Source organism: Orbicella faveolata, unplaced genomic scaffold, assembly GCF_042242905.1.
Source record: "Orbicella faveolata isolate gen_17 unplaced genomic scaffold, um_ofav_v1 contig_12, whole genome shotgun sequence".
Taxonomy (NCBI): domain Eukaryota; kingdom Metazoa; phylum Cnidaria; class Anthozoa; order Scleractinia; family Merulinidae; genus Orbicella; species Orbicella faveolata.
Window position 1 is genome coordinate 31,786,259 of NW_028301539.1, and position 19,082 is coordinate 31,805,340.

The window sequence follows — 19,082 nt, forward strand, 5'->3', positions numbered from 1 at the left end:
TGTGTAAAAACAGCCAACTGGGCAGTCTGTGTCCTATTTTCAATACTTAGTTATTTACAGTGTCTCCAATAAGCACTACAGTACTTTGTACATTCGATACTTAAATTAAGTTATTTATTTATTTATATATTTTATTTATTTGGGTCAACCACAGACAACTTCATAAGCAACCAAGTTTAAGGATGCTCTGGTGCTGACAAAAGCCATGGCGAGCCCATGACCATGAATGTATCCTGTGAACAGGCTCTCTAGTCGAGGGTGGGGCGAAGAGAAAGCGGGAAGAAAGAGGTCAGAAGAGATGGTAGGGGAGACCACTTCATTCTCAGCCAGTTTCTTCTCGGCCCTTTCAGGCTAGAAATTGCGTAGCGCAGAAGATCAAAACCGCAGGCGACCCAGGCTCAATATATGGCCGTTTATTGACGTATTTGTAACGCAGGGAATGCCACATTCCGCTGGTATGCTGATAACCTCCCGTCTTCGATCGCTCCTCGCACCAAGAAAGACTCTCTCCCTTTTTCGCTCCGCTGTGTTTTCGCGCTTCTCTCAAACTAACTGAACGCCTGGAAGAGAGCTGAAAGAAGCGACAGAGTGAAATAAGAAAATACTCCTGTTTATTGTGTAACAACCTTGGAACAAAGCGCGATGACTTGACGCTTTCCTTCAAGCGTTTTCCCAGGTTCCTCTGTGAGCTTGACAAGAAGATCACGTGCTGATTTGGCATATTGCTGCAGAGAAAAGGGTTCAAGCTGTTCGAAGTCGTAAAGAAATTCAGAACTAGCTATGGCACTGAAGGCAGTTTGCGTTTTATTACCCAACAATAGCCCTGTGAAAGGTGTGATCCACTTTGAGCAGGTAAGTTGTTAGTATTGCCTGAGGACGAGTGAATACATGTGCGTGAATAGTGAATTCATTCGCTCTTACGATCAGATCTTTGCTAAATATTTTAAGCTGTTAAAAAAGTTGTAAAATAACTCACAGCATGGGAAATGAAGCTTTAAATGTTTTTTTCAAGTAAAGATAAATCATTTAAATCGTTTCCTGAAGTCAGTGAGACTTCTCATGTGTTACTTTTGCTTCCGTGCAACTGGGGCATCATCTACATTGGGCAACACCCTCATCGGTCCACACTGTTTCCATGACGTTGATATTTTACAACAGAGAAACATTATCCCTTGATCAACAGGCCCGAGTCTGAAAAACAGTGATTAACCCCAAATTTTCTTACAGGATGGAGATGTGTGCAAGATTACTGGTGAAGTGGAGGGTCTTACACCTGGACTGCATGGATTCCACGTTCACCAGTTTGGAGATGGCACAAATGGTAGGGTTCTGAGGGCCTCTTCATGTGAGCCCGGTAACTGTGCTGGCTCAGTTACTGGGACAAATTTTGTGGTCTGTTCATATGGGAAATTTCAGCGTGGTCGACTGGGATGAAAATTTTCAAGAAACAAAACCAAAATGGTGGAACATAAACTTGTATCGAGGAAAAGGTTGTTGTTGTTCATTGTGGTAGATGCAATAATTAAGTGTATTATCGTTAGTCTCACGATGTAGTCACTTGAGATGTAGATCGCGACATTTCGACTGCTTACACGCGACCTTGATGAGCTCTTGATCTGAGCCTGCGATAAGGTCACATGATACTGGTCAGCGAATACCTTGCTTTGACAGCTGTCAATTAATCATAACATGGATGTCCAATATCAAAGATGTACCTACAGTAGTGGTGCTACTCTCCTATATTTCAAGGAAGGGGGTTTGGGGTACGGACAGATAGACGGACGTACATACGTACAGATAGTCACATGACAACCAAAATCAAGAAGTCACACTATTAGAGATGACTGTTTTGAATGTTTACATCTTTCGAATACTAAAAGCGGTAACAACCCAATTCGACCACAAGTCACAATTGAGAGCTGATGGACTACACACAAATCGTTGGAATTATCCCATACAGCTGGAAACATTCAAAGTCTACAATCCTCCTCAGCCATTTGGGAACAGTAATTATCATAACTGGAAAAATTCCACTTTCACAGTTTAACAATCTGTTAGCTATTTAAATAGCATGTCGAAAGATGGCATGTTGAAAGATTGCGTGTCAAAAGTTAGTGCAAAGATGACACCTATGCAGGTAACACTGAAAGCGGGTGTGAGTAGGATGACAGCTACGAGGACAGTTTGATGGTTCAATAGTGAAAGAGGAGTAAATGATATGTTTAGGGTTACCACATTATGCTAAACATATAGCGGACTATCTGTTTGTTTTCATTTTCAGGTTGTACAAGTTCTGGCCCCCATTTTAATCCCGAAGGTAAAACTCATGGAGGTCCAGATGATGCAATACGGTAACAATGTCTCCAGTTATTGTAAAATAAATTGGTATAGCACTAGTATTATAAACATATTCAAAAATGCTAACTTAATACCTAAACTAAAGCTCTAAGATCTTTAATAGCTTTTAATTAAATTAAAAATAAGTGTTTTCTAAAAGGATAAGACAGCAAGTAAAACTTATACCCATTATAAAAAATGTCTACCGTGTAGCATGAAATTTTTGCGGGAGTTTAATTTCGCAGACTTTAGATTTTTGAGTTTTACAGGAACAAATTTTTGCCAATTATTTGGATTTCAGACTTTACTTCTGGGAATAATTTTTCACGGATTTCATGTGTGGTACTTGAAAGTAACAAAAACGGAAGCCATGTGGTCGCTTTCGTGACACTGTTTGCAACCACTTCCATTGAAATTCAGCAATGTAAATAAAAGAAGTAATTTTCTGCTTAATTTTTGTTTGCCAGAGTTTGTTTTCAGGGGATTTAATCTTCGAAATTTGCAAAAATTGGATCCCACAAAAATTTCATCCCACACAGTATGTCTTTGCATGCTTGTAATTAGTAAAGATTTCCTATTTATGAATATGCCTATGTATCAGCACGCTTTCTTGCAGGAGGCCATCTGAGAAAAATATACTGAAATTGAATTTAGGTGATATCAAATTGAATGTTCTCCTCTGCAATATCCTAAAGAATTTCAAAAAGTTACTCCATTTTTGGTAACAGTATTGCTAAGTTATTGTGGCTTCATATTGACAAGTGTAAAGCATTTTAACAGGCACCTTTGCTTTAAAAGAATATGCCATGTTTTATGGTTTGGTCAATTGTTTTAGAAATGTTCCCTGAATTCCTAACTGTTTGATAGTAATTAATATTGTAATGTTATCACTTTTTTGTATCTTTACATACAGTCATTATGGGGACCTTGGCAACATCACAGCAGGGGCTGATGGTAAAGCAAAAGTAGACCTAACGGACAAACTTGTTACTCTTAAAGGACCAAACACTGTTCTTGGACGCACAATTGTGGTATGTGATCAATTCTCCTCACTACCTGTAACATGTTTTCTTTCATTCACCTTGGGAGATTCAGGGTTTTCAATAAGGGCTGGTGGCCAGTGAAATTTGCTGGCTACTTCACATGATTTCGCTGTCTACTTTGATTGGGAACTTGCGTCAAATGAGACGAATGGCATGAAACATTTTTCTACAAAACACAATGCTTGGATTGGCCAACATTTATTCATAAAACACAAAAGAAAGTTGCCTGAATTCCGAGTAATTAGCAGCATGACTCATGTTTGTTTCTTCTTTCGTTCAAAAACAGTTGCGATGAGCAGCCTGGCCTTTATGCATAACCTCGGGATGAAACCTGCACAATGCGTGCCCAATACAACTACCCACATGTGAAAATCAGTCATGCATGACATGATCATGTCCACCTCGCGGAGTTTGAGTTTTGTCAAAATTTGAATTGATTACACATCGGATGTCTGCCGCAAAGAGGCAAACAACTCTGTTGGAGGTTTTTAACCTCCACAAAAGCGACAGCGTAAAGAGACAAGTATGTCCTGAGTTTTTTTTTGTTTTTTTTTTCAGTCAGCTAATCTTAAAAAAAAATATGTTTCATTTATTTGTCACATCCAGATCATTTTAATATTTATTTGTTGCTTTGGACAGCAAAAAACAAAATTATATTTTATTTATCTGTCGCTTTGTTCTCTCACTGACTGGTTTCTGTGGCCACAAATGGGGCCATAAACTGCCGTGCACCCAGGGTATAAAGAAACTAATCTTTTATTTTATTGGGCTTAATTGATTCAGATGGTTAGGAGAAGCGTCAACAACAGACACTCCTAAAGTTGCTGTTGCATCTGGGAGTAAGGCTGCATCAACTTTTACAGCTGCTACCTGTTCCACTGATTTCGTCAAGAACTTGAAACAAACTGCCTCAGGGCCATTCCACAGCCACCAGATCAACAAGAATTAACCCGGCCAGATTAATACTTGTTATAATTATGCATATATTTGCCCCAGAATGCAGAAATGCATTTTAAGAAGTCCAAATTTTAAGAATCTCCATGCATGCTCCTGTACACCCCACCCCAAGGTCATGCCTTCTGCTCGAGTTGTACCTTCACTGTCCACTACTGAAGTTTTGCCATCTACTCTGATTCTTATTGAAAACCCTGAGATTTTGAAGGCCTCATGCTGGCTTGTTGACTTAAATGAATTTATTACTAGCAAAAAAATTAATAGTTGAAGAGAAGTCCAGAAACAGTGTGTTATTTGAATACTGAGATTTGCCCTTTGAATGTGTGTTATTGATTGAGGCACTTAAGCAAGATTGTTCAATCTATTAGACTTGACTTAATCACCTTTCAGATACCCTGCTGTTTCATAGGTGGCACACTTTGTCTGCAAATTATTATCACTTGTGCAATCAAAGTAAAGCCTGTACACAAGAGGCCGTCAAAAGATACAAGTTGATTGTACTAGAGCTGTGGTATATCTTGCTTGAAAAGTAGTGGGAGGGGAAATTTTATACTCGTGGTTCACTACTGACATTTTTTTTTCCAGAAAGTGAAAGAACAACTGTAGCAGAACCTCCCCTAAATCTACTACTGAGGACTATATTAATTTTGGATTGTTATGTGTCAGAAGCAGGCTGTTTTCAAAGCCTTTTTAATCATTATCAACTTGTGGCTCAATTTTCAGGTTCATGCCAAGCAAGATGACTTGGGAAAAGGTGGTGACAATGAAAGCCTGAAGACTGGAAATGCAGGTCCTCGCCAGGCCTGTGGAGTAATTGGCATTACTAAGTAAAGAGCTTCTTTGGCCGATTCTTGCAGTGCATCAGATGACTGGAGGGACTAAAGCATGAAAGTGTGTAATAACTAGACTTAAAGTCTGAAGTAACCAGAAAGAGACATGATGTAGTCATTAAAAGTTCACTTTGTAATGTTTTCACTTGTCCTTGAGCTTGTGGAAGAATCACGATTAAAGACTGATGAAATGGTGAATAAGCCTCTCAGTGCAGCAAATTATTATACCCAGCCCGTTTTATGAAGCTCGATTAGGCGTAGAAATTTTCGTAGATCTCTACGACTCTACGGTAGTGTTTTGAATGTTTAAGCTCCATTTCTCTCACATATGCGTACACCGTAGAGGTGTAGTGGTGTATAGTTATTGTAGCAAATATTATATCGCTTAGGGAATGTTGAGTGTTATTATGGATTGCACTGTTTTAATAATTGTTTTCAATGTACAATTCTGTATTTAGTTTACCCTGACTATGCTCTATGCTCTACGCTATATGTTCTTCCATCTACAGTCAACGTGCTGCACTCTTAAAGCTCTTACACTCCATCTTCCACCATCTAGATGTATGCTCAGCCTCTATGCTCTACATATTTACGAGTTTATTAGTTCAAGAATTTTTGACTACTCTCTACACTAGCTTAGAGCCTTAAGAAACCAGTAGAGGGGTAAAAAATATTTGGTTGCGAGTACGAGTTTCTCTGAAACATGCTGTAAACAGACGTTACAAGAAATACCTTAATGCTTATGTTGTTGCATGTTGTTATATTTGGGGAACCATACGATTAGAGCTAATCGTATGGCCCCCCAAAAACATACTATTTACATAAATATACTAAAGTAGTAGAACATTTATAACTAACAAGATACAGTCTAAGTCTGGTAAATGTCTCTGGATAACCAGCTTGATGTTAGTGGTTCTGAGTTAAACCATTTATTCGGACTTGAAATGAACAGCAATCTCTACGACGAATTACAACCCTAAAAACTAGCAATACAGTCTAAGTCTGGTAAATGTCTCTGGATAACCAGCTTGATGTTAGTGGTTCTGAGTTAAACCATTATTTCGAACTTGAAATGAACAGCAATCTCTACGACGAATTACGACCCTAAAAACTAGTAAACAACATCTCCATGTGGTCACAAAACATCCACCAAGCAAGTCACATGACCTAAGTATTTGCACTTTTTGAGTACACTTTAACAAAATGTCCTTCACATCAGCTAGCATGACTACAGTTAAATGTAGATTTAAAGACTACCATTCTACTGTTGCGTGATTTACATTTTAGCAAAAGCCATTTAGTTCTGTTAATGTATTTAACCTACCTGAATAAAGGAAGTAAAAACCCAACTGGGTAACCGCGAAGCTGGAGGCACTTCCAGAATTTCTTGCATTTCGCTAAAGGCGTTAAACACGTAAGTTCGCCTCTAATCAAGGCCCTCTTGTTGCTCTCGGGATGAAATGACTCAAAGGGAATGTACAGATACTTATTTAGTGGCTTTTGATAGGTAGAAAACTGCTGAGTGCTAAAATTAGCATCTTTGTAAAGAAATAATCAAGAAACGAAATACTACTTTCGTTAGTAACATAGTACGTAAGTTTGATATGATCAGTCTTGCTATAGAGACAAGAAACTCTAATAGGATTTCTGTGGAAACCCTTCAAAACAAAAAATGTCTTTTTTAATGTGTTAATGTTGTAATATTTTTTAAATTTTTTTTTCTACTTTTAACTTTTTTTATATTTTGGGGGCCATACGGTTAGCGCTAATCATATGGCCCCCAAAATATAACAACACGCAATACGGTTAGCGCTAATCGTATGGCCCGAAAAATATGACAATGTGCATTAAGGCATTTCTTATAACGTCCGTTTACAGCATGTTTCAGCAGTTATTCACTTCCATGGGAGGTTAAACTTAGGCACGCTGAAATAATTCCCTGAAGAAGTCCCAGAGAAAAAAAAAAAAAACGAAAAAGCTTACAACTACAAGAAGTCTTCCTATGTGCTGTTCACTAGTCCTCCTTAAAAAAATTTTTAAAAAATTAAAAAATTACAAATTCCTAAAGCCTTCCAAACAGATGGGCTTAGAGGGTAGATCGTAGAGCATAGATCAAAGAAAATAGCTGGTAGAATGTAGAGAGAGGGTAGACGGTAGATGATAGAGTGTAGAGCAAGTAGCTGGTAGAGCGTAGAATGTAGATGGACTTAGAGGGTAGATGGTAGAGTGTAGAGCGTAGATTGAAGAGAGTAGCTGGTAGAACGTAGAGAGTAGAATGTAGATGGTAGAACATAAAGCCTCGGTGGCTGGGGGGGTACTTCCAGAAAAATTGATTGGGATGTGCGGCCCACTTCCCAAAACCCTTACCCTATTTGTAACCAAAATCTGCAATATTCCCTACCCTATTTATGACCTGACCAAAAATTCGAAACCCTATTTATGACCTAACCCTCAAGTCAAAACCCTGTTTCAGACCTGCGGTATGATTGGTTCCCTAGTTCAGACCAATGTTAAGTTACCATAAACATAATTTGTGAAGGGCTTTTGTTGTTTTTCTTTTCGATAATGATGAAAAAGTGGCTTCTTAAAAACTTACCCATGTGAAGGCTAGAATGCAAAGACCATACCCTATTTATGACCAAGATCAGCTAAAATCTATACCCTATTTATGACCAAAACGGCTGAAAAACCATACCTTTTGGGGCCGCACATACCTATATAGCCCATATAAGGGAGTACCCCGCCGCCCCCCCCCCCCCCGCCCGGGCATACAGTGTAGAGCGTAGAGAGTAAACTCAATTCAGAATTGTACATTGGAAAGAATATTAAAACACTGTAAACTGTAGTAACACTAAACATTCCCCACGCATCTTAATATTTGCTACAATAACTGTAAGCCTCTAGCCTCCACGCTCATACATAGAACCGTAGAGCGTAGAGCATACATGTAGATGGTAGAGGGTAAACTCAATACAGACTTTTAAATTGAAAACGATTATAACACTGTAAACCGTAATAACACTTTAATGGCACTTTAATATATATGAGATATATGTGAGGAATATGCTACAAATTGAAATCAAATGTTACAAAATAGGCAGGTAACCATAGTAACAATACACAACAACAGTAAAAGCTATGAAGTAGGAGAGGTAATGTATCTTTCCAACACGTAGGAGACTGGTGACGAAAGCGTAGAGTCGTAGAGCTCTACGAAAATTTCTACGCCACATCGAGCTTCATAAAACGGGCACCAGTTGCAAATTATTTCTATTTAGGGGCAGGGATAGCCTGCGAACGCAGAGATATTTTTGGCTGTCGCTTGTTTCCACTAAAAATAATGCTGTTATTTTTGGCAGAGACAAGTGACAGCTGGAAATACATCTGCGTTTGCAGGCTAGGGTAGGGATTGCAGAGACTATTAATTGGTAGGGCTAAAAAATCTGGCCAGGACAAACAAGCATTCTTAGGGGTCACTTTTTTGCCATTTTGTTGCTTTCTTGTTGCAAAATTCATACATTATCCTTGTCATCTAAACCACCGAAGTGTCAACCCAAGCTATTAATAGCTCCACCAGCCCTTCCGTCTCCATGGTTCCTGAGGGGTTGTTTTTTCCTGGTAAAAATATCTCTTACAAGGTTCTCATAAATTTCCATCATTCAACAGTTTTATGCTAGGTTAATTTTAAAGCTGATGTGACTTGCAAACTATGGTTTGAGTAATGGATACTAAGGGCTGATATGAACACTGAAAGATCATGTAAAGTGATATCCTCTGTCCTTTGAAGCAAAGTTGGCCTGTTTTTAAATAATGGCCTGAAGCTTACACAAGTGGCTTTTATGCCTGTGTTTAAAGAAACTGCTTTGACACACAATCCATGCTCTTTCTTATATACGGTCTGCTTATTATAGTACCTCAGTCTGTAACCGTAAGACCAATAATTATTAACTTGTTCCAGGTGGTTGGTTAGTTGGGGGCAGACACAGTGCTAAAATGAGAAAAGAAAAGAAAAAAAAGGAAGAGAAAAAATAAGTGAGGAGTACAACTCATTTCTCTCAATACCTGCCTTTTTTTCTTCCATTGTATTTGCACTGCCCCTCGACTAACCAAATGCCTGGCATGGGACAGGCTAATAATGATGATGAAAAATTCTGGTCAGAATTTTCTTAACTTTCCAGGGATGAATGGAACAGCATTTTCTGGAATTTCCAGAAAGGAGGACTAACCAATCTTGTTTACCCAAATTTTTGGAAATTTCTCACCAGAAATTTTGATTCTATTTGATTTTTCTACTGGAATTTCCAGAATTTTCAGTTGAATGTTTTCAACAAATCTCCAGACTTCCCAGGAAATTTCCATACAGTTGTTCCAAACATTTAGTCATGTGGTATCTGGGAAAATGAGCACAACTGACTGCATTAAATCTGCTGTTGAAGCCAGACAAAACCCGTTCTCCCCTTCCAAGCAACTGCATACATCATACCTTCTAAAACCCATTTCCACATGCCCCTCACGTTTTGATTTGGTACTAAACACCCCTCCAAGCAATGTTGTTGTTTGGCGGGGGTGGGGGGGAGGGAAACAGGGGGTCAGAACTCCTACACCTGCATTCCCGACTCCCGACCTTGTGGTTTCAATTTTACTGGAAGTAAGCCTCAGTTTTTAAGGGCGAATTTTCGCCCAGAAGTCTCAAAATATGCTATTAAAGTGGAAGTAAAGAAAAAATTGGGGTTCCTGTTTCTGAAAGTATTTAAGCGTTTATTAAATGACAGAAATTAGTATTTTGCATTTCTCTCAAGGTTCCCGCCCTTTCCTCTCTCGCCCCGTATTCTCCCGGAGTCCCACCCCCCTGTCTTTCCCACCCACCCCCGCCGATAATGTTGATGACCATCGCCGAGACTCTTGGCTCACGGACCACACACTTTTTCCCAGAGTCCTAAGAGAAAGATTAATTTCTGCCAAGGAGGCTAACAGTAATGGCCCGAATGTACGTGGAATGGAGTGGCTATACCTTCGGGGGAGGGGCAGTTCTTTGTGTCAGCGGTGTGTTTGTCTTTCGCGCGCGTTCGAGACGTCAAAGTTGAAAGTTGTTGTTTTTGCGGTCTTGACTGAAGCTGAACTGATAATATATATTTTACAAATACCTCTGATGCTTGTCAAGTATGGCTCGAGCAGTCTGTTACTTAGCTGGCAGTGATGTTCAAGGATCGATTACGTTCTTACAAGAGGTAAGCCTTCGTTTCAAGTAGGTTAAACAGAACTGCTTCGTGTAGTATACACAAGTACACACAGGTTGTCAATTATTCCTGTTTCGGAAGAAAGCTGTTGAAGAGGTCGTCTCTGTTCTGAAATCGACTATTTGAATATTTCCACAAGGAAGTTAAATTGAAATTAATACTGATCCACATAATTAGCTTAAACAACGTTATCTTATCATGCGTGTGAGATCGATCCAGCTGTCATGAGCTTAATTAATTTGGTGAATGGTGGCATTTCAGTATCCTTTATTACAGTAATTGTCACCTAACTAAGGTAGAGATTGGTCTCCGTCGGTTATGTTCCACATGCTTAAAATAGTCAAACTCATATTTACAATCAAACTCTGTTTACATTTGAACGGTCAGTTGTCAATGCAAGTGCGTGGAAAATGTGCCTCCATAAAATCCCACTGAACAATAAACACTTGAGCATACAGAACGAAATTGGATATTTTAACTAAAATATCCTTAGGTTTTATTTTTTTGGAGAAAACTTTTGTATAGAGAGAAAAAATTAAAACAAAACCTCTTGAAATTAATAATTTAAGTGACTGTGCTATCACATTCTCTGTGACTTGGCAATAAAACAGGTTGCCCTAGTGAAGTCCTGACTCTTGCTGACGCTGCAATTAAAGGCCCCCGCACACTAGCTGATTTTTTGTCGGCCGACAAAAAATCTTCATTTGTTGGCTAGTGTGTGGTCTATTCAGACAAGTCTGTGACAAGTTCGGGGCTTGTCGGGCAATATCTGACAGTGCTAGATCTCAAAACATCTTGTCGGGCCTTGTCCGCTAGTGTGTGCCTCAACCAATTAGGAAATGTCATAAGAGTCATGTGAGTGGAATAGGCACCATCTTGATTTTGGATGACTCGGTCCCAAGCGTCAACGTGGTTAGTCGCAACAAAAAATTGGCTAGTGTGCGGCACACTGATGGCCCGACGAATTTTAACCCGATTTGACTCCGACAAAGAATCTGCAGGTCTATGACAAAAAATCAGCTAGTGTACAGCAGCCTTAAGGCCCTTTGATGGTTTCTTGCTTGGGTGGCGGGGGGGGGGGGGGGGGGGGGACATAGCAAACTTGAATAGTGGAGAATTGTATGTCAGAGAAATCACAGAAAATTTGAATACCAAATGATGTCTTGAGATAAAGGAATTTACTGAACTAGCATCCCAAGAAAATTAAGCCACAGTGTTACGGTTTCCGTGTTTTTGAAGTTTTCATACCCTGGACCTTTGTCCTGGGGGACACTCTACAAAGTTTTGTTAAATTGTACACTCAAATGTCGGACCCCTTACCCTTTTTCTTTGCACCCTGCATTTGTCTGTAAAATGAAGTCTTCCTTTGCAATGAAATTTTGAATATGTGATTCCTCAGCTTCTTAGACACAGCTTTGTCCTTCAAAGTTAATTTTTAAAATCTTTTCCTGGGTATCTTTAACTTTTAAGTCATAAAAATGTGGGAATGTTAATCATCCTTGAATTGTTAGGATATCGAACATCTAACAGTTCCCTTACATTAATTGTGTTTGTCCCTCCCAACAAAGATGGCACTAGAAACTGGGATGGTCTATTGAAGAATCCTTTGTTTAGATCCTTTTAAATATGGCTAGGAATGACTGATAAGTAAATTTTATTTCTAGTATCCTGGTGCGCCGTGTGTAATCACAGGAGTGTTACAAGGACTGACAGAAGGGCATCATGGCATTCATATTCTAGAATTTGGGGATATATCACAAGGTTGTTAATATGTTTCTCTGTGATCTTTGATGGTATTTTTGTCGCACATTTTCGATAATCTTAGTTTCTCAGGGTACTTTGTTGTTGTTGTCGCTGGTGTTGTAAGTTGTTGGTAGTAGTAGTATGTTGTTCGTGGGGCAGCATAAAATTATTATTATTATTATTTTTTTTTTTATCTACTAGGTTGTAATAGTGCTGGGGCTCACTTTAATCCACTGAACAAAAGCCATGGAGGACCAGAAGATGAAGACAGGTAAGGAAAAAAGTAGGACATGTATATACAATTTACTTGGTGACAGCAGCCTTAAATTAACTTATAAGTATACATTCAGTTATTAGTGGAAAGAATGCAGGAATGGTACTGTGGTAATAGAGCCCTCAGCACTCTTAAGGGAAGTTCAGTCATAGCATTTTCAGTTATTTTGGGCATGTAAAATATTATCTTTAGACTGAAGGAAACCTGAAAATATTACTTTACTGTTGATAGAAAATCACCAACAAGATAATATTAAACCATAAGGGAACAAGGATGGTTAAGGGTGGAGAAGATTGACATGAATTACAATGGAAAAACTTGAAAAATTTTGGCTAAACTTTTCAAGATACAAAACCATGGCATAGCTCCTCAAAATGTGGCCCAGATTCAAATCCTGGACCTAGTCAGTCATTTGTAGGTTGAGCTGTTTTGGCTCTCATCCTTGCTCGGAGGGTTTCTGGTTTTACAATTTCCTCAAAACTCAACACTCCAAATTCTAATTCAATCAGGAAACTTATTATTTACATTTTACAAAAATTATCAATTTATATTAAAATTTTTTTACAATTATTTCATTATTTTTTTCATAATTTATGTTGAATAAAAACAATTTTTGTGCAGTTACAGTCAAACCTCCCGCAAGTGACCACCCAAAATGTCAAGCCTAGATGGTCGCTTACGTGAGGTGGTCACTTATGAGAGCTTAGACCATGTTGCCTCAAAATTTTGTCCCATACATGGTAACTGCAGAGACTTACCCCATGTTTTTAATGCTTTTTTTCTGGTGAAAAGTGAATTTTGAGAAAAAATCCAGTATTTCCTATTGAGAAATTTCCATCTCTTGTACTATCCAGGAATGCGATAAGGTTACAACCACACCTTATTGTCCAATTTCCGCTCTATTATCTGTCAAGTGGTCGCTTACGGGAGGTTATTACAAAAAACAAAGGAGAATTTCAAACTTTTAGCTCTAAAAGTGGCCGTGGTCGCTTACGAGAGGTGGTTGCCTACAAGAGGCTCAAAATGTAGTTATTTTACTTGGAAACTTTTGGTATTTTGGAAAACTGGTTACTGGGGAGAGGTGGCTGCTTATGAGAGGTGGTCGCAACCAGAAGTTTGACTGTACATTTCAACCCCTATTAAACGGCCACCCTTGGGGAAATGGATAGTGGCCGCAAAGGGGCTGGCTGCCTGATAGGGGTGGCCATTTAATAGGTGGCCGCTTAATAGGGGTTCGAATCTATTTATAATTCATTTTACACTAACTGTCATGGGTAAGTAAGTTATTTATTTAAATTCATTTTGTTTTTTTATAATAGACATGCAGGAGACCTTGGGAACATTGAAGCTGACAGTCAAGGCCAGGCAGAAGTGAACATTACTGATAACATTGTTTCACTAACAGGGGAACACTCAGTAATAGGTCGCACATTAGAGGTCAGTATTTTCCTCTTGAAATTTATTGTTAAGCAGTCTGTACTGCAAAGTTGACTGCTCATGATCTGGGAACCAAATATTAGAATGAGGGTCGTGTAAGGGGGGTCCAAAAACTGCAAAAGTGGGTAGAAAAATGTCCAAAAAAATCTGCAATACTGCATCAAAATTTACCAAAATACCAAAACCATAGTTACAAGTGTGCTAAATGCTGTCATCAATACTTCATACTTCATACTTGTGAAAATTTATCAAGATGCTAGTTTTCAGGCTCAAATATCCCAAACACAAGCTCAGAAACACCCATTTTTTTGCAGTTGGTCACAATTCAACTAAATCAGCAATACATTACGAAACTGCAAACCGCTTAGTCTTATAAAACTGCAATACTGCAAGTTAAAAAAAAATTCTGCAAAACCACACCAAAAAGCATCACCATAAAACCTTATGCCGCCCTCCAGAATGCTCTTGTTCATCATTCATTGACTAGTGGGTTACAAGTAATTGTACAATACTGTAATAGACTGAAGTGATTTTTACACAGATGACGTTTGTAATGTCCAGTTGTACAGAGTGATGCATGGCTGAGGTCCTGTAAGCGGGGTTAAGCATATCCAATCCTTGTCTGAATTTCAAACCTTTCCATGTTGCAATTTCATAAGTTTGTTACATTCATTTGTCATACTGGCTGCCACTTTATCAGACCCCACATTGTTTCAGTGTCCTGGCATTTCAGAATTTCACCCCAACAGGGCCTTGGGATTGCTTATTATTAAAATCAAACTGGACCAAACCAGCCTTACTTGAAAGAAGTTAATCTCGGTCTGTATGAAGTTATACACAAGTAGGTCTTCACATATACATTAGGAGGCTCATTAAGAAGATTTGGCAAGTTGTTCCTTGACAACTATATCCTACTGCAAGGAGATTGTTCTCAAGATAGAACTTGTCAAATGGTAAAACATGCTCATTTGCATGACCCAAAAAAGTTATTGATGAAAGAATAAAGAACTTGGATTTAAAATTTAAAATAATTCCACTGCACACAAGAGTATTGTGGCTTTAAGGAGAATTTGTCAAAAAAATTGTCTTATTAAGTTTTTCATAAGCAAATGAAACCTTGTGAAGAGAAGTTGTTTAGGGTAGTTTGCTGTTCATTCACACAATCAAAATTGTTAAAGACAGTTGTCTGGAAAACTTGTTTGTTTGTGTGTTTGTTTGTAGTAAAAAGTAAGCTTCAGTAAGGATGTTTGCTTCACAGGTTTGTGCAGGAGTAGATGATCTTGGGACAGGAGGACACGAACTGAGCCTCACAACTGGAAATAGTGGATCTTGCTTGGCCTGTGGTGTCATTGGAATTACCAAACATTCAGAAAATATCAAAATGTTGCAAGATGATTCTCTTTAATGATAGTTGTGCATGTTGCATAATGTTTACTATGAGTACTAAAACCACATTAGCTTAGGTTCTAAATGTCTTATTTTCTAGACAATAATTATTTATCAGGTGTTTTATCAAATTAGTAGAGTCGGGATTTAGAACACAGCCATAACAGTTATATAAAAGAACCAGTGTCATGAATTGTCCATCCTGAATAAATCACCAGAAACATTTTTAAAAGTTGACAACACAATTTGTTCATAATTCTTTGTAATCTTTCTAGGCCGTCTTTCCTCCTTCTTGGTAAATTTATATTTGAGCTTTTTGCCATTTTTTCCTACTGTAGAGTAAAGTATTATTTAATTAAAATATGGTTTCCTTCAATTTGATGACCACTTTGGAAAAGAAATCACAAAATTGAAATGTGTGGCTCCAGAAAATATCCAAAAGAACTACTGGAAAATCCCAGGGTGGTGTTATAAAAGGCCAAACTTTTTTAAGGACATTAAGAACCTAGTCCAAAAAACCTCCTGTGCGAGGGGTATGGATATTTTCTGGAATGACATAATGAACATGTACTGTGACATATACACCTTTTTGATCTAAGTTCACATATATTTACAAAGTTTGCAATGTTGCACTTTGGTGGTCAAACCACAGGCATCTGCATTTTTTCAATACTTTAAAAGTGTTGCCTGGGTTATCACAAAAACCTGAAGTTAGTAATAAGTATGGGCCTGATTTTGCCAACCTATTTCTAACAGCAAATAACCCAGCAGAATGACTATCACAAGTAAATGGTACTAATTTTGCCAGTACCTGGTTATGTTTAACAACCCTGTGCTTTGATAAGGATTATTGTGAGATCCATGTACAGTGAAGAGTTAGAAAAAGACTGTTTTGTATTATTTATAAGTTGTACAGTTATTCATAATAATTTATTTAAAAATAATGTGCTTTTGCATCACAACTTTGGCCCAGAAAAATGTATATAATAGACTTCACCATTTGTAAGTTAGAAATAATATTATAATAAAGAGTAGAAACTATAACAAACGTCAAGTCTTCTAGTAAAATAATGTGGATCAGAATGTTCCATTAGCAGATGGATAGTGTCCTCCATACTCTACACACACCCCAGCTCTCCCTTTTCTGGTGTGCAAAACTGACATATCACCGAAGTCTCCCAAGATTTTGACCAGTAGGGTCAAGTACTTCAAAAGCTGATTAATGCTAATAAAGGATCATGAAAGTTAACCAAGAGTCGTAATTCTCTTATTTTCAAACTGCATTTCACTGCCAAATTTAAGTTGAGAAGTTTGACATTGTCAAGATCGCATTACAGATGTTGAACAACAAGAACAAACAACTTAGCGAAATGATTGTTGGAAAACTGAATTACTTTTGCACTTGACACTTTTAAATCCTGCTTTGAATAAAGTACAGGCTCTTGAGTTTTTAAATATCCAAGCAGGATTACTTGTGGCTAGAATTTCCCAGCAGGATTGTGGTGTCTTTATAGTACAAGGAACAAAATGTGTACTATGGCCTGATTACACAGTCCATGACAGTGTGAAGTTGACCAAAACTAGACCTGCACTAATCAAAATAATGCCTGGAACAAGCTAAAGTATAGTTATATATTAATTTTGTAAACCACTCAAAGACTTAATATTCTTATCATTTTTTTTTCACCCCAATAAATGTACACAGGCATTGAGTTTTTAAAATTCATGCATTAGCAATGAATTGTCATGACAATATCTTATGATAAACACCATTTCATATAGAGACTAACTGCAGCTGTGTTCTTCTTCATACTTTCTCAGTTCCTTGTCTAGTAATTCTTCGTTCACTCTGTGTTTCATGAGAAATGATCCATTTAGATAAAACACGGGAATTTCATATCTGTACTTGTCAAACCATGTTTCATTTCCTTTTGCTTTGATGTCCACCTCCTCAAGTTGAAACTAAAGATCAATTTATATGATAACATGACAATTTTTTTTATTGAAAACATTGCATAATTTTGAACAAATGTGGAAATTTGGCAGAGAGAGATACTGAGAGTTTCAAGAGGTGTCTGGCCTAAGCTAAAGATAGTTCAAGGTGCAGCTGGATGTGTTGAAATCCTTGATAAAGTTTAGTAAACTCTTATGCTGTCTGATACAGGCCAGCTTAAGAACACCCCTCTGACAGAAACCCAGTCCCAACCATGTCTCCTGGGCTTGAAACTGGAACACTTAAACCAGAGTCCAGCCATAACAGTTACCGGTATATAAAAGAACCCATGCCATTAAGGGCTATCACCTCAGGAGACTCACAGATAAAAAGGACGGCACTGCTCATCGAAAATTTTGAAGAGAATCCCTAAGAGGTACCAAGATTCTGTTTTGTGGGCATGGCTTGAAATGTTCTTCACCCCTAAGAGGTACCAATTCCAAAACAACACATCTCCTGTCATATTTTTCTCAGCTTAATACCCTTAGCTTAAAGGTACTGCAAAAGCTTCCTCTGTGGACCTTTTGAGGCTGAACACTGATCTAAGAGGTACACGTTTTTAACCCCTAAAAGGTATGACTAGCAACCCAGGGTCCTTTTTATATGGGAGTCCCCCCCCCCCCTGCCCCCGAGGGGGAGGGGGCTTCCGTGTATTGCAGGATCACAACATAATGTATAAATCAGAGTAACCACACTTTACATACCCTGTGTTTATAGTTCTCTAGGACAGCCTTTGCTTCATCACAGAGTGGACAAATATGCTGTGGAAAAGGGACAGAGTAAGGTTATCTTGAAATAAACAGTCTTACAAACTTACTGGCTGTCTGATTTGAATGAACTTTGACTATAAAACAATTTGAACAAAAAAATCATTGGGATTCCTGGAAAATGACAACATTGATCATCGCAGTTATACACACGACTTAAGCAGTTGTGAAATTAAAGTCTGAAAAAACTTCAGGCCTGAATTTTCACCACTGCTTATATCATGTGCATAACTGCAATGATCAATCATGTCTTCATATCTTTCTCCGCTGTTCAAATATATGATCTTTCATATGGTATTCACTTGTGCACTATATTGTACTGTGAATTGTTATAAAATTTATGTCATTCGCTGTGGCTTTGTCAAAGAAGAGGAGATTGTTTTCATGGCTTGCCTGTTTTGATAGTCACCATGGCGACTTTGAGCATATGGGTGTATCTTCTAAGTTGAGTCATTCTAAGCTGATTATATTGCTGTCTATTATTGCTTAGAGATTTTTTTTTCAAACATGAGTCAATTGTTTTTCATTAACTGTCATGTTACATTTTTCAGTTTTGTAACCTCTCCTCCTTGAGGTTCTTGTTAAGTGCCTCACTCTGCATTTGGAAGGGTTCAGATTTCTGCCAATAAGGGGGGTTCCTTTAATGACACGCCCCAGGCATTTGGTCATTTCAGGTCATAGCACTTGGTAGCATTTTGGGGCCAGGTTCCTGTTTTAACCTTTGGATATTCAGTCTTTAAAGCTACACACAAGAACGATCTCGTAATCTTCACTATAAAAGTTATTGTAATTTTTAAAAGCATTACATTTTATCTTTAATTTAACATGAGCTAATAAATCCCCAGTTTACTTTGTTTGATAACTTATAGTTAAGTTTGATAACTTACCTTGGTGTACAAGGTCAGAACTGGAAGAACAGGTTTAGTTGAAAAACGTGTGAGTCTTGTGCCAGAGAGAGATTGTGAAAGGAATTCATTTTTCAAGCAAAGTGCGTATCGAAATACTTTGGTGCTCATTGTCACGCAATGCACTGAAGCTGCAGGTGGGTGAGTGGAGCCTGGGACGAGTAGCACTCATTTCT

General features: G+C 38.1%; 3 protein-coding genes across 4 annotated transcripts; 2 read left to right on the forward strand and 1 right to left on the reverse strand.

The window, feature by feature from the left end:
- Window positions 1–484: 484 nt before the first annotated feature.
- LOC110040259 (superoxide dismutase [Cu-Zn]-like) lies at window positions 485–5,365 on the forward strand. Its single transcript, XM_089278046.1, has 5 exons — window positions 485–852; window positions 1,228–1,321; window positions 2,282–2,351; window positions 3,251–3,368; window positions 5,058–5,365. Exons 1-5 carry the CDS (start codon window positions 781–783, stop codon window positions 5,163–5,165), a joined length of 462 nt encoding a protein of 153 aa, XP_089134172.1. The 5' UTR covers window positions 485–780; the 3' UTR covers window positions 5,166–5,365.
- A 2,567-nt stretch (window positions 5,366–7,932) lies between these two features.
- LOC110040321 (superoxide dismutase [Cu-Zn]-like) lies at window positions 7,933–16,289 on the forward strand. Of its 2 annotated transcripts, none has more exons than XM_089278031.1 (5): window positions 7,933–10,392; window positions 12,066–12,162; window positions 12,346–12,415; window positions 13,738–13,789; window positions 15,114–16,289. In XM_089278031.1, the coding sequence occupies exons 1-5, from the start codon at window positions 10,327–10,329 to the stop codon at window positions 15,258–15,260; spliced, it is 432 nt and encodes a 143-aa protein (XP_089134157.1). In that variant the 5' UTR covers window positions 7,933–10,326; the 3' UTR covers window positions 15,261–16,289. The 2 variants fall into 2 exon arrangements, with proteins under 2 accessions (XP_089134157.1, XP_089134153.1); XM_089278027.1 differs by having other exon boundaries at window positions 7,945–10,392; window positions 13,738–13,855.
- LOC149117571 (glutaredoxin-like protein C5orf63 homolog) lies at window positions 15,238–19,064 on the reverse strand. The gene is made up of 3 exons (XM_089278073.1): window positions 18,889–19,064; window positions 17,939–17,995; window positions 15,238–17,203 (listed from the first exon to the last, which is right to left on the reverse strand). Exons 1-3 carry the CDS (start codon window positions 19,015–19,017, stop codon window positions 17,027–17,029), a joined length of 363 nt encoding a protein of 120 aa, XP_089134199.1. The 5' UTR covers window positions 19,018–19,064; the 3' UTR covers window positions 15,238–17,026.
- Between the last annotated feature and the right edge of the window lie 18 nt (window positions 19,065–19,082).